Raw genomic sequence first — 23,852 nt, 5'->3', positions numbered from 1 at the left:
CGAGGCAGGCAGATCACCTAAGGTCAGGAGTTCAAGACCAGCCTGGCCAACATGGTGAAATCCCATCTCTCCTAAAAATACAAAAATTAGCCAGGCATGGTGGTAGGCACCTGTAATCCCAGCTGTTTGGGAAGCTGAGGCAGGAGAATCGCTTGAACCCGGGAAATGGGGGTTGCGGTGAGCTGAGATCGCGCCACTGCACTCCAGCTTGGGCAACAATAGCAAAACTCTGTCTCAAAAAAAAAAAAAAAAAAAGAATTAGGCCGGGTGGGGTGGCTCACACCTATAATCCTAGCACTTTGGGAGGCCAAGGCGGGCAGATCACAAGGTCAGGAGTTCGAGACCAGCCTGGCCAACATGGTGAAACCCCGTCTCTACTAAAACTACAAAAATTAGCTGGGCGTGGTGGCGGGCACCTGTAATCCCAGCTACTTGGGAGGCTGAGGCAGGAGAATCGCTTGAACCCAGGAGGTGGACGTTGCAGTGAGCCAAGATCGCACTACTGCACTCCAGCCTGGGCGATACAGTGAGACTCTGTCTCAAAAAAAAAAAAAAACAAAAACAAAAAAAAACAAACAGAATTCAATAATGGCAGTTTCATTTTTGGTAAATTTTAAAATATAATCTTGATATAAATTTGATACCAAAAGTTTTAGGTTTGGTCTCATTTTGGATTAAATTCAAAATAAAGATTCTGAAATTTTATTCTAGCACCATATGGTTAATATTAACAAGTAATACGGTTGTTTGGAGTATGCCTTTATAAATATCTAGTGTAGATCTGGAGAAATTATAAACTTATATTTTATATGTAGTTGGACATTGTAGAAATGGTTTTAAAAGGATACTGGATAATTTCATTCATTTCTTCTGAGGTTGCAGAATTTGCATCCATTTTTTCAGCAGCTGTCACAACTGTTGCAAAAGCCTTTTGAATAGACAAGACAGAAGAAAATAAAAATGTCTACAGTTGCCAAACAGCTTTTACTATACTTCTTTTAATGGCTGTTGATAGCTGGCACATATTCTTCATTATATCAAATTTAAGATTGTCAAAACTACACTGATGATCACTTTAAACCACTTACATATTAAAAGATAAAGTAATGGTTCCTGAATAATCTTGTTTCAGAGAACTAAGAGTATGCAGAGAAAAACAAGAAACAAAGCTAGTCAAAGTTAAAAGAAAAAGAAAGCCCTGTTTCCTCTACTAATCTTACTCCAGGAAAATATCTATTTTTCTTGGAAGCAGCCAATTATGGATTTTTTTTTATGGTGACAAGACATCATAAGGCCTTTAATAGAGTTAAGATCTTTGTAATACTATTCTGAAGACAGAAAGAATAGTTGTTTATTTTAAAGAATAACAACAGTTGTTTATTGCCTTGCCAAGTATTCCTTGTACTTCCTGATTGCTACATCTGTTGTGCAGTTATTTCAATTTTTTTTCTTTTATGCAAGAAGAGAAATGCTAGTTAATAATATACTTTATTTTGTGAAATAACAGAACTGACCTAAATCGTTTAGTTTTTGCTTAATGCTAACTATTGGGTTAGATCACATACTTATTTTGACCTGGCATGAACACAGAATTGGCTTGGTTAAGGTATTCAGGATCAGAGGGCAGGGGATTGGGAGTGGGGACTGTTGAACTACCGCTTCCCTAAGGAACTTTTAAAGTTTGAAGTGATTTATGCTTTCCAAATAAAAGACAAGGCATTAAACACAAGATAAATTCCAAAGCACTAAAAGTACAAAACTATTCTGAGAAAGTCATCATGGATGGTTAGAAAAATATCTAGCTTGTTCTTTTCCCTACAACCTACCTCTGACCAGTCCACGAGGTTGATGAGCCTGCTACACTCTAGGTGCAGTTTGTATGCTATGCAGATGTCTGGGGCGATATTCGGAATGCAGCCTTCTTCGCTTTTCAGTGCTTCATTCTAACAAATAACAGTAAACTAAGATGACCAACTTTTAGAAATTATTAGGAATAAAATCAGACATTAATGAAGACCCCAACTTAAACTAGTAAATCAGTAAATGGAATCTTGGTTTCCCTTATTTAGTGAGTGAGTCTATTCAATAGTTAGCTAGTTCTTGTTTAAGTTTATGTCTTGGTCATAACCCCTCTAGTTCTTAGTCACTAGAAGAATATTCCCAGGATTAGAAGATAAGCATATTTTTCATTTCAATCCATAAATTATTAATTTCTGAGACCTGAATGCACTTAATGTAAAAAGTTTATGGAAATCTTTAGGAATACTTAATAAAATGGTACTTCCAACACTTATAATTAGCTGAATTCTAACAATTACTATACTGTATTAGTAAATACTAATACCACTTACCAGGGGTATAAATTTCTTTTAAAGAAAAGACTACGTTGTCAACACTGCAGATCTTAAGCCCTATAGAAACCATCAGTGTTTCTTCAACCTATTTGAAATCCATGGCTTTTACTGAGAAACACAAAGTCTTACATACACACCCTGCTCTGATATTATAATATCAGGGGTATATTAGAATATACCCACCCAAAGACAACTGAAATCATACCAGTTCTCTTCTGTGACCCACTAGCCAAGAAGATAGATTTTGTAAGTTTTAATTTATGGTTTATATATTAAAATTAACTGATTTCTTGGTTAAGTATGAAATTATTCAGTGGTTTTCACCATCACTGAAAACCATTGACTTATATCGTCCTACTCAATATTCTTGTAATACTCTGCATGTTTGTGTGCCATTTTGCAATGAGAAGTCAATACACTGGAGTGCTCTTCATAGGTCTTACGGAGTTGCTTCTTAAGTATTTATTGTGGCAAGATTTCTGGGTACTTAACTTACCACTCTTTCATGTATATACAGCTTATTGAATGTTTAAAGCGATCATTTTGCCCGGTCATAAGAAAGCTAGTTTCTAAAATTGTGAGCTGTCTTGAGCTATTGCTTAAAGAGCTTCCAGGAGTTGATAACTGTGTCTGGACTTTAGCAAGGGCACTGCTGAAGTGTGCTGCTCCAGGAGTTTTAGTGGCAGACTGCTGGTTATCCTCTACACTCAGCTCTGCAGATGCTCTCAGAATAGATCTTTCTTTGTTTTAAAATCCAAGATGAAGTCCCAAAGTATTTCTCTTTCCCACTAGAAACAACCATTTCGGTCTTTCAGTAATTTATTAGTAATTTATCCCTGTCTGCTGTTATGTTTACAGGAAACATTTCCTTTATTTTCACAAGAGTGGTAACATTATACTCTCAAGTCTTTGGGTCTATGATCTGACTTTAGCATGGGAAGGGCAAAGATTACACATGGTCAAAAACGGGCAGCAACAGTTGACTACTAATTGGTATCTTTATGGGGTTAGAAATTTTTTTCTACAGTCTAAAGAATTTTTAAAAATATATGAGAGGTGCAACCCTGAATTGCCCACTCTCTGCTCATTAAAATATAACTGCAAATTTAGTATATTTTTATGACAATGACGCCCAGAGTCTGAGCTAAACTATCAGAAAACTAAATGTTCATCTTACCTTGAGATAATAGTAAGGATTGTTGAGTGCAGTATGGAGGGCAATTCGCGGAGCAGCATTTAAATGCTCACGAAGGGCATGGGCAGCACTGAAGTACACCACCTCATGGAGAGGCTGTGTCTCAGGAGGCAGAAGGTATTCTCTGAAACAGCCAGTCAGGCATCCATGTTTAGATAAGCACAGGTTTATTTTCTTTATATATAATATATATATTTTTTCCTTTAAGCTCTGTTGGACTTCAATTTTCACTATAACATTTTTGTCAATCCTCTCTCTGTAGAGGACTGAACCATTTACTAGAAGCAAAATTAACAACCAAAAACAAACGAATGAAACAAACCCAAATATCAGCTCTAATACAGTTTCACTCAGAACTGCATCTCTTCCATATAATAGTTTTTAAAACTACCTCTAGACTCTTTATAAGAAGCTGTACATTTCAGTTCTGAGTTAAACCTTTGGGAACAAATGTACATATACTACATTTCTGCTTAGAAATCTTTAAGATAGCATTTCTTAAAGTAAATGAGAAAACAGATATCTACATTTTCTAGCACAGCAAACATTTAACCTTTGGCAATATTAAACACAGGCCTGGAATTAAGAGTTCAGGAAATTCTTCTTGGATCACAGAAAATTTTTAGTTGATCTCTTTCATGGAAATGACACCTCAAAAGTTGTTTTTTTTGTTTTGTTTTGTTTTGGTTTCTTTTTTGAGACCGAGTTTCACTCTTGTCACCCAGACTGGAGTGCAGTGGTGCAATCTTGGCTCACTGCAACCTCTGCTTCCCAGGTTCAAGCGAGTCTCCTGCCTCAGCCCTCAGCCTCCCGAGAGGCTGGGATTACAGGTGCCCGCCAACACGCCCAGCTAATTTTTGTATTTTTAATAGAGATGAGGTTTCACCATGTTGGCCAGGCTGGTCTTGAACTCTTGACCTCAGGTGATCCACCAGCCTTGGCCTCCCAAAGTGCTGGGATTACAGGTGTGAGCCACCGCGCCCGGCCGAAAAGTTTTTTATATATTGGAAGTACTTATTACGTTAGAAGGCAGAAAAAACTAAATCTTAGTTTCAGAGTATTGAAAAACAAATCATTAATAAAATTTCACTTATAAAAAATCTGCCATAATTTGGGATTTTTTTCACCTATGAGCTAGATGATAAAACAATTTTAATAAATTCGGAACTAAAAAATACGGCATTAAAAATTTGCTTTGCATGTATAATGAGCCCATCAGGTGGTCTGTGCCACGACAGTGATACCATCCTGGATGCCTGGAGGGTGGCAAATTGGAGGGGAGAAGCTTTGGCACACATAACCCATAGACAGAGTAATGTCACTAACTGGATTAAAGTATATAGTTAACTCACATGACTTCATAAAGAAGATTTCTGGGGCTTAGTCCAGTCCTGAGCCTAAAGTATTTTGGCCACATGACAGCTTGTGTCAGCTCCTTTTCCCACCAGTACAAGCAGAGCAAAGCAGCTACCTCAGCCCAGTCACTGGGGACATTATTCCCCTTCTTCCAAGTATCCTTTCTCTTCTTCTGGAGAGGATACCACTCCCTAGAAATCCCCTACACTTGCTTTGTCCCGATGTGGCCAGGAGCTCTGAAGAAGAGAGGAAGTGGAAAGGGTATTCAACATGGACATCACTCTTCACCATCCTCCTTTCCTCCCCCATCTCAAGAGCTAATGACCCCTTGCTCATTCTAATTCTAGGTGCTGCTCCTTCTCCAGAGTCAACTGGAACAAAACTTACTTGCAAAGAGTGTATGGTTTTGACTTGATCCTCACTAAGGAACAGTATTCTATACCTCAGATACTGTTAACATCTTAATTACTCAAGGTTAAGTTAACTTAGCTGTAGCTTCAGGAAATAGTTTCTGTGATGGCTGGCTACCAGTTTGTAATTTCTGACCATAAACTCTTCCTACACTAACCTCATGCAGTCATTTCCCAATCATTATACATGGCTGTCATTAAAAGATCTTGTTGCAGTCCCTGCTATGTAATAAGGATTGGATATCTAACAAGGCAATCAGATAGAGTCAACTTCAGAAACTCAAATTATTGCCTCACATTTTAACATTTTTACATGTGATATATAGAAATTCAGGCATTTCCCAAGGCAAAAGACCTCTCTAGATATCCTCAAAGAACCATCAGAGCAAAAATAAAATATCTACCTTAATTTTGTTTCCACTGGCTACATTAGTTGAACAACAACAGTAACAAAATACATTATACATTAGAATTTTTATCTGACTGCAGACTTGGAGATTGGCATAGAAATATGCTTCTGTGACTTATTTATGTGAGAAGAAATAAGCAATGAGTCTGGCACTAAAGCACTGCATTATGCTCATTTTGGATTCAGACCAGACAAATGATAGGCCTTCCCTGAAAGAGGTGGTTCTGAAGGAACTGGTGGAATTAGAATCAACAAGGGCTACAGAGTTGAAGCTTGCTATTGGCAAAAACAGTAACTTAGAAAGTGGCAATTTATTCTCAGCTTTCAAGATCTGGCAACTTATTCTTGCCTGCCAGTATTTTTGCCAAGAGCTGCTCATGGTATACTGTGAACTCTTGGCCTCCTGAAGTCTCTTGCTTATATTTGTCTTTAAAGGACATCCTTTCTCCATAACTCCAAGCTCTGCCCAGACATCTGTGGTGTGGTTGTTGAGGGCAGTGTAGAGAAATGGAGAGGGCCTTTTGGCAGGTGTCAGGAGAATGAGACTGTGTGACCTTGCATGAGTCACAGCCCCTCTCTGGCCTTTAGCTGCCACAGGACTGACTCTTCAGGTCTCTTTTAGCTTTAACATGCTACAATTCTAATCTCTTCCCTCCTGGGACAATCTTGGTAAAGACACTAAATCCTAGTATGGAAGATTTTGTGATTTTACAACAAAACGCATTTAATCACACTGAGCATTATTTCAACAACTGCTCAGAAAGGTAAAAAGTCAGAAATGGCTGATGTGATTTCAGAGCCTACAATTTGGAATTTGTAAGAACTCTGGAACCTGACATTTGGCCTAAAATTGGCAAATCACATTGCAAAATTATTTTTAGTGACTACCATGTTCACTACCTGGTAAAAGGGAAGAGTCAAGAGTTTGGGGCTAGACTCTACGAGAACAGGAAAGCCCAGTAGGGCAAGGTTAACTCTATGAGTTCTAAAATGTAATTTTTGACCAGTATTTGGCCAATAATGCAGTTCATCACTTTTCTTTTTTTCTCGAGATGGAGTCTTGCTCTGTTGCCTAGGCTGGAGTGCAGTGGTACGATCTCGGCTCACTGCAACCTCTGCCTCCCGGGTTCAAGCCATTCTCCTGCCTCAGCCTCCCAAGTAGCTAGGATTACAGGTGTGCGCCACCATGCCCAGCTATTTTTTGTATTTTTAGTAGAGTCGGGGTTTCACCATGATGGCCAGGCTGGTCTCAAACTCCTGACCTCAAGTGATCTGCCCACCTTGGCCTCCCAAGGTGCTGGGATTACAGGCGTGAGCCAATGCGCCCAGCCTTGGTTGATCGTTTTGGACCTTTTCATGGCATTAGCAATTTCTCCCCAATGACTAGGAACAATAATAACTCTGTCCCCACATTATTCTGGAAAACTAAACTTTTCACTTTCAGAAAAGCACTCTTTCTCTTTAATAATTGTGCTGCTATTTTCTCAGTACTTTATTCAGTGCCTAGCCTGCTGTTGGGTTTAAACTGCCATTAAAAATTACAATAAACAGGGCCGGGCATGGTGGCTTACACCTGTAATCCGAACACTTTGGGAAGCCGAGGTGGGTGGATCACGAGGTCAGGAGTTCAGGACCAGCCTGACCAACATGGTGAAACCCCGTTTCTACTAAAATACAAAAATTAGCCGGGCCTGTTGGCGCATGCCTGTAATCCCAGCTACTCGGGAGGCTGAGGCAGGAAAATCGCTTGAACCCGGGAGGCGGAGGTTGCAGTGAGCCAAGATCACGCCACTGCACTCCAGCCTGCGCAACAGAGTGAGACTCCGTCTCAAAAAAAAAAAAAAAAAATTACAATAAACAATGATAACAGGTTCCCCCCCCCCCCCCCACTTTTTAGGTATTAAATCATTTTCTTTTGCACACTTCTCTTTTTTTTCTGTAGCATGCCCAACTTCCACCAAACTTAGGTGGGTGATTTTACACGGCTACATAAAGCTGACTTTTGGGAAATCCATGAATCAGAATGATCTGGGTTTCCTAAAAAGGAAACATGTTAAAATACAGGCTGGATTGGTAGACTTCTAAATTTACTCAGCACATGTCTCAACATAAATTTAGTGCTGATAATGAGGTGCACTGGCATTGTTTAGAATTAAATGTTCTTTCTTCAGGATAAAATAGAGCAGCATGGCTAGTCTGCTCTGCTTTCTGGGCTTGGCTCAGATCCAGCATTTACTCCTAGCAAAGATAAAGTGTAATACAAATACTTTATTATTAGAAAGAGAAACACTCACTTTCTATCTCATCTCTCCCCACCTGACCTAATGAAGTAGATCAAATTTAAGCCTATATTCTTGAACTGAGAGTAAAAGAATGAACTAAGTCATTTGATTAGACATCTTGATAATGACGGAAAAAGAATAAAAATTACAATTCTTTTTTTTTTTTTTGAGACAGAGTCTTGCACCGTTGCCCAGGCTGGAGTGCAGTGGCACGATCTTGGCTCACTGCAAGCTCCGCCTCCTGGGTTCATGCCATTCTCCTGCCTCAGCCTCCCGAGTAGCTGGGACTACAGGCGCCCGCCACCACACCCGGCTAATTTTTTGTACTTTCAGTAGAGATGGGGTTTCACCTTGTTAACCAGGATGGTCTCGATCTCCTGACCTCGTGATCCGCCAGCCTTGGCCTCCCTAAGTGCTGGGATTACAGGCGTGAGCCACTGCGCCCAGCCTAAAAATTACAATTCTAAGCTAGATGGAGAGACCTGAAAAGCATAAAGCCTAACCTAGGAGAAAAATGTTCTGGATTGGCTACAGACAGCTATGACACCAGTGTTATTTGGAAAAACAGCATGATTTTTAGCTCTTAAGAGCTAAATTTAGGCTTACCTCACTAGACAGTCAATGAAGTTCACAACATTTTCTCTGAGTACTTCAAATTTGGTTTGCTTCTTACTTCTTCTTAACTCCTTCATTTCCAATAAGGACTATAGATAAAAGAACATAGCTTTTCTGGTGATCCTGAGAGAGAAAACCCCTCAGAGGGAGCTCTGTTGGTAAGTTCTATAGAAGCAGCTGATGCCCTTTCCATAAGACAGGATGTACAGAGAAAGATCAAAATGGGTTTTGTTTATTCTTTTTATTGTTAAGGTCTGGCAAGAATCTCGCCTCAAAGGTGTTTTGCTTTATAATATACAAGTAAATTTTTAGAAAAGAAAGAGGAAAAGGGCAGTTCTAAATTTACTACTAAATTACATGTCAGAGTGCTCACTATTCAGTCCATTAATTCATTTAAGAAAAGGACTTAACAGGATAAAGAAAAAAATCTTGCCTTTTTGCCATACTAACAGAATAGATTCCATGTGTTTTATTTTATTTAGATTGAAATTTTACTCTACATTTATCATAATTTGGTATCACAGTACAAAGAAGGTTCTTCATTTTGACAATCAAGATCCTAAAGTTAGAACTATCTGAAAAAGAATATATTGGATATACTGTGGCTCAATTTCTGCTCTATACTTGAATATGCATTTTAAAAAATCAAGAAAAGTAACTAAAACTAATGAGTTAGGCTCTTTTAAATCTCTCAGTTTGATCAAACAGAAAAATACATCAGATAAATAATCAGATTTGTGCAGCCATGTTCCCATTTTCTCTTATTGCTAGCTAATTCTCTTTCTCTTGCTGAGCCCACAGGAATGGTTTCCACCTATGTTAGCTAGTAGGTTCCAGAATGTGTATATGTAGAGTAATGATGGCAATGGGACTAGCAGGATGTTCAACTTAGAAGTGAGTTAAAAGTCTGCTTTGTTCCTGGTTGTGGTTTAAAAATGAAAACAAAAACATCCAGGCAGAGCTAATCTAGAGCACAAACTGAAAAAAGGGAGTGTCACAGGATGCAGCTGGAAGGGAGGAAAGTAACCTGACCTTCTGAAGATGATAGAGGTCTGTCTTCTGAAGCCCCTTTGGCTGTGACCCAGAAGCATCTTCTTCCTCTTTGGTTTCTGCTTTTAATACAAAACCAATAGACATCAATGAGGGTAAATCCAAGTCAAGAGAACAAACATTTCTACTACTCCAAAGGAAGTAAAAGTTTCACCTATATATATTTTTTTAATGTGGCAAGGGATCAAGATTCCATCTGATAAATGATTTCTTACAGAAGCTGAAGGCCAATAATACATAACTTGTGCTGTAGTGATGTCTTCAAAAAACCAGCTACTGAATTTTAAAAGTCTTACCACAATGAAAACAAAACAAAATACAACCTAACAAAACTACCTCAAACCAACAGCAAAAAGTCTCAAAAAAAAATTTTTTTTTTTTTCAGACGGAGTCTTGCTCTGTTGCCCAGGCTGGAGTGCAGTGGCGCCATCTTGGCTCACTGCAACCTCCTCCTCCCAGTTCAAGTGATTCTCCTGCCTCAGCCTCCATAGTAGCTGGGATTACAGGCGCCGGCCACCATGCCTGGCTAATTTTTGTATTTTTAGTAGAGAAGAGGTTTCGCCACGTTGGCCAGGCTGGTCTCGAACTGCTGACCTCAGGTGATCCACCCGCCTTGGCCTCCCAAAGTGCTGGGATTACAGGCACGAGCCACCACGCCCAGCCAGTCTCAAATATTTTTGATGTTATACACAGCTTTTTGAAAAAATCATAAAAACTTAAAACTGTTTTCCTTTATGTCAAGATTGCAAACAACAAAATTTGAGTATGAAGAGGGTAGTGTGTAAAAGTTTTGAAATAATCCACTAAAACAAAGTGCATCATGGTTCTTTAGCAAAGGGAAAGAAAACCATTACTGCTTAAATGTACAGCTGTGCTCCTTCTAGAGAGCATAATACTGTCATATTCTTTTTCAAGTGCAGGTTGGGTTTTGTGAACTCCACACACATGGTTTGTTTGGCCTAAAACTATGACAGGAGGATGCAGCTGGAGAATATGCATTGGCTTAAAGAATAAACTGCTTTATAGCTATAAGTAATTTCTGGTTCAAAAAAGACATAACTAAAGGTTAAAATGTCTACTAGATTCTTTGTCATTAGTCTGCTACATGTTAATAAACCTAATATGCCTTTGAAATACATCTAATATGGGCTGAATGAAGTGCCTCATTCCTATAATCCCAGCACTTTGGGAGGCCATGGTGTGAGGATCACTTGAGACAAGGAGTTCGAGACCAGGCTGGGAAACATAGTGAGCCACTGTCTCTATTTAAAAAAAAAACAAAAAACTAATTAGGCTGATGAGGGGGCTTATGCCTATAATCTCAACACTTTGGGAGGCTGAGGCAGGCAGAATGCTTGAACCCAGGAGTTCGAGACCAGCCTGAGCAACATGGCAAAACCCCATCCCTACAAAAATACAAAAAAATTAGCCAAGTATGGTGGGATGTGCCTGTAGTCCCAGCTACTTGGGAGGCTAAGATGGGAGGATCACTTGAGCCTGGGAGGTATAGTCTGCAGTGAGCCCATCATGCTACTGCACTCCAGCCTGGACAACAGAGGGAGACTCTGTCTCCAAAAAAAAAAAAAAAAATTCAGCTGGATGTTGTGGCCCTTTTCTGTAGTCCTAGCTACTCCGGAGGTGGAGGCAGGAGGATTACTTGAGCCCAGGCGGTCTGAGGGAACTGTGAGCTATGACTGCACAACTGCACTTAAGCCTGGACAACACAGCAAGATCCTGTCTCAAAAAAAATCTGATATGACACTCTGTCCTACTGAACTCTTCCCAACTGTAATTTTAAACCCAAACTGTAATATGTAATAAATGTTAAGGAACAGAGATAGATAACAGCCAAATATTTCGACTCATCCAATGTGGGGAGTTTTAATTTCAGTTTATTATTAATGAGTCACTTTTGAAAATCAGGAAATAACAGACATTTCTTCAAGACAGTGGTTGTGCTTTAATTTGTAAAATTCTTTATTCTTTAGGCTACTAATCATCTTAATCTTCGATCTTCCCATTTCAAAAGCCGCATTCCTTTATTTAGCTCTAGCATATCACAGAATTTGTTTACTAGCTCATATTATATGAACTCTAATTAAAAATGTATCTAGATTACCTCTAGTTAATGGTGTCCAGCAAAAAAAGAAGAAAAAATTATATGTGCAGTTTATATTTACAGCAATCTCCATAAGTCCCATTTTGCAAAAGACTGAAATTTACACAGTATTTACCTTCTATTTTTCTAAGCCTTTTACCCTATTTATGTACTTAAGGGTGGCCCCTTGCTGATCCAGTGATCACTACTAGGGCGTATTTATATTGTGAATCAGCGACAGAAAAACAATGAACTAGTGGTTAAGAGAGATGGGCTCTGGTCTGAGTGCTACCACTAGCTAGCTGTGTGATCTCAAACAAGCTGCCGTCTTTTCTTAGACTTTAGTTTCTGGTTATATAGCTGAACTCAATGATCTTAATGATACCAACATCCAGCTCTTAAAAGTTTTTGTGTTCTGAAGAGTAGTTGAGATCATGCTGCAGTGGCAAGAGCAATGCCCACACATAACCTGAAAGAAAATCCCTTAGTGCCTGTTGATGACTTCCTCACTCTGGCTGCTCAGGCCACTCTAGTCAGGCAAACATTCTCTTTCATCTTCCATGACTGAGCACTCATCAGGTGCCTCACATTGTAGCTATGGAGAGATATGGGAAGATTTTTGCAAAAGCAGTTTCCTAAAGCCAAAAGATTTTTAAGACAAAGAAGCACTTGCCAAACATAAAAAAGGATTAAAACAGACATTTTAAATAAGATATTTTCAACATGTCATGTCCAATTCTGTGTGATTATATATGAAAAAACTATCTTTTCCCCCAAAACTCCATTAAAAAATTGCCCTAAATTTGGGAAATGTAAAAGGTACACACCAATATTTTTTATTGTTGTTATTGTTCTACTAAAAGAATACCATACTTTGGTGCTAGAAACAGAGCAAGAGAAGAGCCCATGAAAAGCTAGTAATTAGGGAACAGAACATGGCTACCTATATACAATCAGACACCCTAAGCATTCAGGATATATAAATGATCATGTGGAGGTCAAGCAAAAGAGAGAAACTATAACCCTCCAACACTGAAGAGTGCCAGGCTGCCTCAGTTAATTTAGGACTGAAAGATTCCAGCTTTTGTAAATCCGATTAAAGTAAGCCTCATGCAGATTTCGGTAATCAACATACCAATGAGCCTCACTGCTGTGAAAGCAGTTCATAGCTATTAATTTTTCAAGCTTACAAATGATTTATGCAGTGCTTTGGAAATCTATAAAGAACTTGATGAAATGCTTAAGAAAAAACCTCTAAAAAGAGTTCTTAATTATGACACCCTGCTACTCTTTCCAATCTTTTTGATTTCTTTTTGTTGACTTTTTAAAGACAAATCCCCCAAACTGTCGATCTGGAGAAAGAATTTCTTTTTCTGCCCATTTGATGCTCTTCATTGTTTAAACCAAATCTAGAAGAGAAACATTTGGCCTATTTGTGATTGTTAAAATGTGATACTATGAGGCTTGGCATACTGACTGATCAGGAACTACTTTATCTCTTTATCTCTAAGCACATCAGAAGGTGGGGTTTTCCATGCCATTTTAGTTAAACGACTGTCATGGCCAATAGAATTGGGAGGATATTACACTCTTACCGTCGAGGCTCTGAAACTGGGCCAGGAACTCCTCTATTCTCTTAGCTGTGCTGCCAAGGTGGTTTTCACAATAAGACTTAAAAACCTTGAAACATTTCTCAAGTATGGTCATCAGTTCATCCTTTGCCAACATCCTAGAACAGAGTCAGTGACAGGAAATGTAATATAACTAGAAAATTAACACTTAAAAAACATTTTATTTAATATACATATTAAATGTTTCTGCTCAGAAGATAAAAGAAATTCTTCATTAGTAGCTACCAACATTTTTTGGAGAGATTTTCCTCCATATATGTGACATTCAGAAGAATTCTTGAAGGGTTCTCATGATAAAGTTTAGCTTAGAAAATTTACAAAGGTCGGGATTCATAGTGTGGCTCTAACACTATGTTTGTAATATAGAACAAGGTTACTATATATCTCTGATCCTTGGTTCATTGTCTGTAAAATGGAAATAATAACTTGCTTATTTCACAGGTTAGACGGAGACTTAAAAATTAAATGAGAAGAAGCACTGGAAGACTCTAGCACAGTGCTTACCACACAGTAGGCATTTAATGATAGTTTTCCTTTCTTTTGATCTAAACGTACATATGAAATAAGAAATGTCTACAGAAGATATGACGTGCTAAATGTAAACCTATTTGAAAGAACCAAAATATTACACTCATTTCTCTAATTATCACCATTTAAACTATGCTTTACATCTCCTATGGGCTTCATAAACATCAGTCAGTAAACCCACTGAACTTTAAATGAAGTAGGCAATTCTAATTGTTATTTATAGCACAGGCAGAGTGGTTGAGTAGCTCATTCACAGCTATAGAAGAAATCTTTGTTAGAAATGGAGAGAAAATACAGATATTCTAAAGTTAGGATCTTGTTCTTGGAGTTTACAGAATTTCTCCACTAAGATCATACTCAGTAATGGCATCAAAAGGAATCAGACCAATATTAGGAATTTTTAAGCAGTGGCATTACACAAATATTCAAATTATTCTCAGCAAATGCATCTAAGTCATTAAAACTATGATGATTAAAAGTTCTAATATTCCCAGGTGCGGTGGCTCACACCTGTAATCCCAGCACTTTGGGAGGCCGAGGCGGGAGGATCATGAGGTCAGGAGATCGAGACCATCCTGGCTACCACGGTGAAACCTCGTCTCTACTAAAATTACAAAAAATTAGCCAGGCGTAGTGGCGGGCGCCTGTAGTCCCAGATACTCGGGAGGCTGAGGCAGGAGAATCGCTGGAACCGGGGAGCTGGAGGTTGCAGTGAGCTGAGATCACGCCACTGCACTCCAGCCTGGGCGACAGAGTGAGACTCAGTCTCAAAAAAAAAAAAAGTTCTAATATTAACCATGAAGTAACAGACAAATCCAGAATGTGGGCATTTTGCAATACAACTAATTCACTTATATTTGACATCTTTCATAATGAAAAAATGAGGAGAAATTGGTAACTTGGGAGAAAGAAACAAAGCTAAATAGACTATGATTACTGAGAAATTGAACTGGTTACTTCAACTAAAATTTAAACCCCCAACAACAACAAAAAGTAGACAACCACTAAATATGGCAATTGTTAAGGGTAGACCAAATAGTAAATTTCCACAGAGTTTTTTTAAAAGTATAAAACTTTATCTTCCTCTTTCTACAATAATTATCTAAGATATAATCTTTATCTGTGAAAGGCAGCTAACTGGTCAAGGAAAAATAAGCCAAGACATTTCATACTTGATTACATTTGAGATTTAAAATTTGTGGCTTTCTATTGCCCAGACAGAGTTATGAGAAGAAAGTTAACTCAAAGTCAGATACACTTGAACAATCTGTTAAACCTGACCTTTAGGCCTATTGAAGTAGCCAAGATCAGCATTTCCGGTGTCCAAGGAATCACCGGCACTGACTTGCTTGGAGGGGAAAGACAGATGAGGTACTGCTGGCAGAAGATCTAACCCAAGTTAGCAGCACGTGAAGGATTAGCTTCCCAGGATAGGGGCAGCAACAGCTCTTGTCCACTTTGAGCTCCAAATAACTGAATATCAAGGAAGGCCAAATCTAGCCTATTATCCAGGAGACCAAAAAAGGGGGCATTATTTCATATAACTTTGGAAGCAAACTTCATTAGTCATAACTCTTAATGTGTCACTTGATTGGAGAAGGTACTCAGATGTAAACTGCCAGGGATTCAAATAGCTATTAGTCCTCTTATTCTTTTATTTATTTATTTATTTTGAGATGGAGTTTTGATCTTGTTGCTCAGGCTAGGGTGCAATGGCATGATCTCGGCTCACCGCAACCTCTGCCTCCCAGGTTCAAGCGATTCTCCTGCCTTAACCTCCCGAGTAGCTGTGATTACAGGCATGCACCACCATGCCCAGCTAATTTTGTATTTTTAGTAGAGGCAGGGTTTCACCATATTGGTCAGGCTAGTCTCGAACTCCTGAACTCAGGTGATCCGCCCACCTCGGCCTCCCAAAGTCCTGGGATTATAGGCGTGAGCCACCGCACCCGGTCTAGTCCTCTTATTCTTAGCCAAAGATTATGTTTTGCTCCCAGAGCAGAAAGATCTTACACTTTCTCAAGTATTCTCTCGTTTAATGTAAAATGACAAGACTTGAGGTAAGGCTGATTAGAAATAATAACTTAACCAACCCCAATAAAGTCATTATTTAAAATTTTTTTTCCAGTAAAATTATACACACACAGAATCAATGCTGCCTGCTATCATCACTATTATTCAGCATCATTCTGGAGTCTAGATGCTACCATAAATTAAGAAAAATAAATGGTATAAATGTTAAGAAGGAGGATGAAATTAATCATTTCATATGATGTGACTGTAAAGTTAGAAAATCTAAGAACTGTAAATAAAATAGAGAGTGTAAAAGAGCTGGGCGTGGTGGCTCATACCTATAATCCCAGCACTTTGGGAGGCCGATGGGAAGATCACTTGAGCCCAGATGTTTGAGACCAGCCTGGGCAACAAAGTGAGACCCTCATTTCTACAAAAAATAGAAAAACTTAGCTCAGCCTGGTGGCACACACTTGTAGTCCCAGCTACTCAGGAAGCTGAAGTATGAAGACTGCTTCAGCCTGGGAGGTCAAGGCTGCAGTAAGCCGTGATCATGCCATTGCACTCCAGCATGGGTAACAGAGACCCTCTCTCAAAAAAAAAAAAAAAGACAGTGTAAAAAAGTGAGTGAATAAAAGATATATATGCATGCATATATACATATCCATATAATGTAATCAATACCTTATATTAAACTACATAATGAAAAAAAGCCCACGTTCAAAATGGTAACAAAACCTACTGAATACACAGCAATACACATTATAATACATGGGTACAACCTATATTAAAAAAGAAAGCCCTGAATAAATGAATAGACAATTTAACACTCAATATTGTAAAGATACAAATCTTTCCAAATTAATCGATATTCTTAACAGTTTGAAACAAAATTACAGAGGGTAAATTTTATTTTTATTTTTATTTGAGATGGAGTTTTGCTCTTGTTGCCCAGGCTGGAGTGCAATGGTGCGATCTCGACTCACCGCAACCTCTGCCTCTTGGGCTCAGGCGATTCTCCTGTCTCAGCCTCCCAAGTAGCTGGAATTACAGGCGTGCACCACCACGCCCGGCTAATTTTGTATTTTTAGTAGAGACAGGGTTTCTCCATGCTGGTCAGGCTGGTCAGGCTGGTCTTGAACTCCTAACCTCAGGTGATCTGCCCGCCTCGGCCTCTCAAAGTGCTGGGATTACAGTTGTGAGCCATAGCGCCTGGCCATAAATTTTAAAAACTAATAAAATTATTCTAAAATGTATCTAGAATAATTGTTCTAAAAAACAGGAACAATGTGTGTACACTTGAGTGTGTATGGTAGGGCTGTAAATATATTAAACAGTGTTAAGCTATGGTGATTAAAATTGATGGTACTTGGGAACAGACAGGTCAACAGAAGAGAATGAGTTCAGAAAGAGATCTAGGTGTACATGGGTGTTTGTTATGTCACAGGGATAGCATTTCAAATCAGTGGGGGAAAAGATATTGGGTATCAGAATTAACTATTTTAAAAAAACAGGTCACTATCTCGCCTTATACACAAAAATGCATTTCAGAGAGAATAAAAATGTAAGTACGGTCTGGGAGCAGGGAAAAAGAACTAGCTCATCAACCATAAAATACTAGAAGAAAATCAATAAAGATATTTAAGCCCGATAATATCCAGCAGCAGCAAGAGTGTAGGGAAATACACACTGGTACATGGTTGGTGTGAGTGTACACTGTACAACAATGTTTATATTTTAGACTCAATATGTTTACATCTACCTTTGTTTTGTGGAAATAGTTATACAAATATACAGACTTACCACTGCTCATGATTATTGTTTGTAATAGTGAAGAATTAGAAACAATCTAAATATATATCAAAAAAGGGTCTGATTAAATAAAAAGCACTTTAAAAACATGATATTATATAGTGATGAGAAACAATGAGGTAGGGCAATATGTAATACTAATGATGACAGCTAACATTTATACCCACATATGTGTATCAAGTGTCATTTGATACAATACAATGTAAATACTATTATTATTCCCATGTTAGAGATGAGAAAACAAAGGCACAGAGAACTTAAGTAAACTTGTCCAGAATCCAATAGCTGGTAATTGGCAAAGCTGGGGTTTGAACCTGGACAGTTCAGCTTGACATCCATGCTCTTACCGAGCATGCTATATTGCATCTCAAAACATGGCATCTGTGGTAGATTAGGCACAAACCAAAATAACCACCACAACAAAAACAAAACAAATACAAAAAAACAAAAAATGCAAGTGTGGAACACCATATATAGTATTATTTAATATACATTTGTGTGTGGAAAAATATCTGAAGTGCAAATAGCTAACAGTGGATGACTGGTTTTCGAAGTTATATAATACAAGGGGTAATATCAGAAAAATACTTACTTTTTCACTTAGATTATTAGAATGACTACAGCAAGCACTTTTTTTTTGGTATTGTTTTGTTTTGTTTTTGAGGCGGAGTCTTGCTCTGTTGCCAGGCTGGAGTGCAGTGGCGCAGTCTCTGCTCACTACAACCTCTGCCTCCCGGGTTCAGGCAATTCTCATCCTTTAGCCTCCCGAGTAGCTGGGACTACAGGCGCATGCCACCATGCCTGGCTAATTTTTTGCATTTTTAGTAGAGAGGGGGTTTCACCATATTGGCCAGGCTGGTCTTGAACTCCTGGCCTCAAGTGATCTGCCTGCCTCGGCCTCCCAAAGTGCTGGGATTACAGGCATGAGCCACTGCGGCCATCAAAGCACTTTGGATAAACCAAACCTAACTGAAGAAGATCACTTGAAAACAACTACAAAATATTTAGCTTATTCCAAAAAAGTGTGTTTATATATAGCACCTCGAATAAAAAATTAAGGATTGAGTCTAGCTATCAGACAAGCATTTTTCAAACTGGGTTTCAACTCCTTTGTCAGTCATGAACCAATCATTCAAGAGATATTTATTGAATGCACACTATATACTAGGCACTGTTCTGGGCATTTGAGGTACACCTTATTGAATCAAAAATCACTGTCCTCACAGAACTCACCTTCTAGTGGGAGAGCTGAGAGAAGCGCAGACACTAAACACTATCTATCTATATCATATATACGATATATGCGTTAAAAACTGATAAATGTTATGGAAAAATACTGAACAGAATAAGCGGAGAGCCATGGGAGGGGGAAGCTTTCAATTTTTAAATGGTTAGGGCCTCATTGAAAAGATGACATTTGATCAAGTACGTAAAGGAGGAAAGGAAGTTAGCCATACAAATATCCAGAAGAGCTTTTCCTGGTAGACAGAACAACGGGTGCAAAGGTTCCATAGTGGGCATATCTGGAATATTCAAGAAAACAAGGAGGCCAAGATGTCTGAAATGGAGAGAGAAAATGAGCAGTAATCAGAGAGAGGCCATGTCGGGAGAGGAGGGGGGCGGTCACGTAGTGTCACTGTATACGGCTTTTACTCTGAGTGAAATGGGGAGTTAACGGAGGGTTTTGAGCAAAGGAGTAACATTATCTGAAATATTTTAAAAGGACTATTCTGACTGCTACTTTGAGAATAACCTGTAGGGGAGCAGAAAAACCAGAAAGGAGGCTACTGCAATAATCCAGGTGAGCAACGACGATGACTTGGACTATGGTGGTACAAGCGAAGAAAGGTGGCAAGAAGAGTCCTGATTCTGGATAAATTATGAAGGCAGAGCCCAGGCTTTTGGTTTGAAAAATCAGAATGATAAAGAGACAGTAAGAAAAGGATAGATTTCAGGGGAAGATCAGTTCAGTTTTGGGTATGTTAACTTTGAGGTGTGTATTGGATATCTAAGTGGAAGTATTAAATAGGACATAAATGGACGTAACAGCCTGGCACTCAGGAGAGAGGTATAGGCTTATGATTAAGCCCTGGGGCACTGTAATGTTAAGATGTCAGAGAGAAGAGAAAGCACTAAAGGAGAATGTGAAGGAGCATGTACTGAGGTAGGAGAAAAACCAAGAAAGTCCTAGAAATCCATTAAGAAAGGAGTGATGAACTGTTGTCAAATGCTGATAACAGGTTAATGCTAGATTTAGGAACATGGAGGTCACTGGTGACTTTGATCAAACTAGTTGTGATGTAGAGCACAAACCTAATTGTAATCAGTTAAAGAGAGAATGGGAGAAGAATTAGAGACAGTGAGACAATGCTTTCCAATTTTGGTGCATTCCAAATAACATTCTGTTTTAAAATAAAGAGAATAAAATTGTAAAGAAAATAGCAGAACTAAAAAGTTTGAAAGCCACCATGTGAGATTAAAGAGAAATAAAAAAAAAAGTCTAAGATAGGTCACATTAATGCCACAAAAGAGCGATTTATCTTTATCCAACTTGATTAAGAAATAATTACTTCACAATTGGCAGAGCACGGTAGCTCACACCTGTAATCCCAGCACTTTGGGAGGCCGAGGCGGGTGGATCACGAGGTCAGGAGATCGAGACCATCCTGGCTAACACAGTGAAACCCCATCTCTACTAAAAATACAAAAAATTAGCCGAGCTTGGTGGCGGGCGCCTGTAGTCCCAGCTACTCAGGAGGCTGAGGCAGGAGAATGACGTGAACCTGGGAGGCGGAGCTTGCAGTGAGCTGAGATTACGCCACTGCACTCCAGCCTGGGCAACAGAGCAAGACTCCGCCTCAAAAAAAAAAAAAAAAGAAAAGAAATAATTATTTCACTGTCAGGTAAATGGCCCAAAAAATGCCTGTGATATCTAATGTACTAAAAGCTTTATAAGGTAATCTGTCACAGGAGTTGAGAAAAACAATAAAGGCTTTATAGATTGTCATTTTTTAAAGAAGTTTTCTTAACTAAGAAAGAGAATCATTAAGCAATCATTAAAAGCAATCATCCTGCAGGGCAATGGAGTATTCTGCTTCATCATACAGAAAGCCAATAATTTCTGGTTAAGTACTAATTATATAAATGTCTGATTATAAGAACAGGCTACAAGGAAAAACTGGCCAATCCATGGCTAATGAAAACATCTTTTGCCTGACGAGTTTTCAAATTCTAAACAGACATTACCATTACCAGCCAGTTTTGAAAAATACTCAGAACTCAAACTTGCAAATGTATATATATCAATGAAGGCTGGAAGTTAAGGAAACAAAACAAAACAAAACAAAAAAGCACGTAAAAATAATAAAAACATGTAAAAAAATTAAAAAGCACATAAAAATAAATTGTCTTATTCGAAGACTAACACAACAAAGCAATTATGTAGGATGATAACAATGAAACAGAAACCAAAAGTATGTGCATCGCCTCCTAAGCCTTGATATTTCATATTAGGTGCCACTTCCTAGAGAAGCTGTCCAACCCCACAAATGGAGGTTAACTGTCCAGTCTACTGGTTCCTCAGCACCCTAGCCCTGACCCATCACAGCTCTTACTACTCTGTATTGTAGCTCTCTACTGTTCACGTCAATGATTTGACCAAAATTCTGTATAGGTAAGGACCAGGGTTATCTTTGTCATCTGATCAGTGGTTTCAAAAATGAAGCATTTAAAAAACCCTTTTTTTTAATGGATGGGCAAAGCAATAACCATGCAATAATTAATAATTTCCTAACCTAATGCCTTAGTGAAGAATACTTTTTCTAAAGGGAACAGTTCTCAAACTGGTTCATCCTGGGAAGCACCTGGAAGTCATGATGCCCTTTGTGGGATGCCATACTTTTTTGTGGAATACATCAAAAAGAATAAATTTAATTCATCACATGGTGAGAAGCAACTTGAGTAAGTTCAAATATACACATACTTTATTGATGCAATTTTTTTTTTTTTTTGGATGGAGTCTCGCTTTGTCACCCAACCTAGAGTGCAATGGCACAATCTCAGCTCACTGCAACCTCCACCTCCCAGGTTCAAGTGATTCTCCCACCTCAGTCTCCAGAGTAGCTGGAATTATAGGCACACGCCACCACGCCAGGCTAATTTTTGTATTTTTGGTAGAGACGGGGTTTCGCCATGTTAGCCAGGCTGGCTAACTCCTGCAACCTCCACCTCCCGATTCAAGCAATTCTCCTGCCTCAGCCTCCCTCGTAGCTGGGACTATAGGCGTGTGCCACCACGCCCGGCTAATTTTTGTATTTTTAGTAGAGACAGGATTTCACTATTTTGGCCAGGCTGGTCTCCTGAACTCAGGTGATCCTCCTGCCTCGGCCTCCCAAAGTGCTGGGATTACAGGCATGAGCCACCATGCCTGGCCTATTGATATAATTTTTAAAAGTACAGTCAGCCATCTGTATCTGTGGGTCCCACATTGGTGGATTCAATCAACCTTGGATTGAAAATATTTTTGGGGGTAGGAGAGACTGTATAGAACATGTACAGACTTTTTTCTTGTCATTATTTTCTAAACAATACAATGTAACTATTTATATAGCATTTATATTGTATTAAGTATTATAAGTAAAGTAGAGATTATTTAAAATATATGGGAGGATATATGCACAGGTTATATGCAAACACTATATATCATTTCATATATGGAACTTATGGTGTCCTCTTAAAACCAATCCCCCACAGACAGTGATGGATGACTGTATAACTCTGAGTTCACAAGAAAGAAAGAAAAGAGCTGTCAAAATTTGATGAGTTATTTCTGAGTTTTTAAAATTAATATTTCTTAGTTATCTGTTCATTTTGCTAACAGAAAAGTGACAGTAGGCAGTAAATGTTTAATAAAGAAAAACAAAATACAAATTCAGATCTTTTTTTCTGTTTACTGTGATAAAAACCATTAGCTCACTATTAGCGGAATACCTCAGTCCAGTTTTCGAGCCAATTTGAGATAACTGCCTACAGCCATTCAGCTTCTCCACAAATAAAGACTTTTCCTTTGATGGCTTCATTGCTTTCCTCAAAAGTTTCCCCTCCCCCTGCTTTTTTTTTTTTTAACCTCTCCCCTTATTTTCTAGAAGTATTTCTCAAAGTATAGTTCCTGGGCCATCTGTCTGAATGTGCCAGAGTGCTTGTTAAATGCAAATTCCTGCTGAAACACCATACCAGCGTTCCCAACAGAAGCTCTGGGGAAAGAGCTGAAATGATTAATATCTCAGCTAATTCTCTGACCTCCTGATCAGCCCGCCTCCCTGCTGGGATTACAGGCGTGAGCCACCTAGCTAGGCCATATCTCAGCTAATTCTTATGCACATTGAAGCCTGGAAACCATTACACAAAAAACAGTGACTCTCAATATCTTTTGTTTCAAAGAGAGCTTTAACAATTCTGCCCCAAGCCTGATTTCATCATCTGTAAGCCTACAGATAATTGTGAAGGCCCTGATGTGATGCAAATTCAGGATTGGCAATTCCTTTTCTAAAATAAAGAAATTATATTATATCATTTTATTTATATTTATTTTTTATTTTATTTTTATTTTTTATTTATTTATCTTTTTTGAGATGGAGTTTCTCTCTGTCGCCCAGGCTGGAGTGCAGTGGAGCGATCTCGGCTCACTGCAAGCTCCGCCTCCTGGGTTCACGCCATTCTCCTGCCTCAGACTCCAGAGTAGCTGGGACTACAGGCGTCTGCCATCACGCCCCGCTAATTTTTTGTATTTTTAGTAGAGACGGGGTTTCACCGTGTTAGCCAGGATGGTCTCAATCTCCTGACCTCGTGATCCGCCCGCCTCGGCCTCCCAAAGTGCTGGGATTACAGGCGTGAGCCACAGTGCCCAGCCATTTATTTCTTTATTTTTCATTTTATTTATTTATTTTTGGGATGGAGTCTCGCTCTGTTGTCCAGGCTGGAGTGCAGTGGCATGATCTTGGTTCACTGCAACCTCTGCCTCCCGGATTCAATCGATTCTCCTGCCTCAGCCTCCTAAGTAGCCGGGATTACAGGCATGCGCCACACTAATTTTTGTATTTT

General features: G+C 38.8%; 1 protein-coding gene across 11 annotated transcripts in view; it reads right to left on the bottom strand.

The window, feature by feature from the left end:
* Positions 1–23,852, bottom strand: part of ORC3 (origin recognition complex subunit 3) — an 88,410-nt gene that overhangs the window by 12,550 nt on the left and 52,008 nt on the right. For 6 of the 11 annotated variants that reach the window (XM_054557842.2, XM_024249046.3, XM_002817125.4 and 3 more), the window contains 6 exons: positions 13,365–13,498; positions 9,654–9,733; positions 8,613–8,710; positions 3,532–3,673; positions 1,827–1,943; positions 849–928 (listed from right to left, as the gene is read on the bottom strand). In XM_054557842.2, coding sequence (XP_054413817.1) covers positions 849–928; positions 1,827–1,943; positions 3,532–3,673; positions 8,613–8,710; positions 9,654–9,733; positions 13,365–13,498 — 651 coding nt within the window. The remainder of the gene's footprint in view (positions 1–848; positions 929–1,826; positions 1,944–3,531; positions 3,674–8,612; positions 8,711–9,653; positions 9,734–13,364; positions 13,499–23,852) is intronic. The other 5 variants (XM_063724896.1, XM_054557843.2, XM_009242072.4 and 2 more) reach the window with 1 other exon arrangement.

Source organism: Pongo abelii, chromosome 5, assembly GCF_028885655.2.
Source record: "Pongo abelii isolate AG06213 chromosome 5, NHGRI_mPonAbe1-v2.0_pri, whole genome shotgun sequence".
Classification (NCBI taxonomy): Eukaryota; Metazoa; Chordata; class Mammalia; order Primates; family Hominidae; genus Pongo; species Pongo abelii.
Note: the sequence above shows the minus strand (reverse complement) of the source record. Positions and strands in the feature narration are given on the sequence as shown.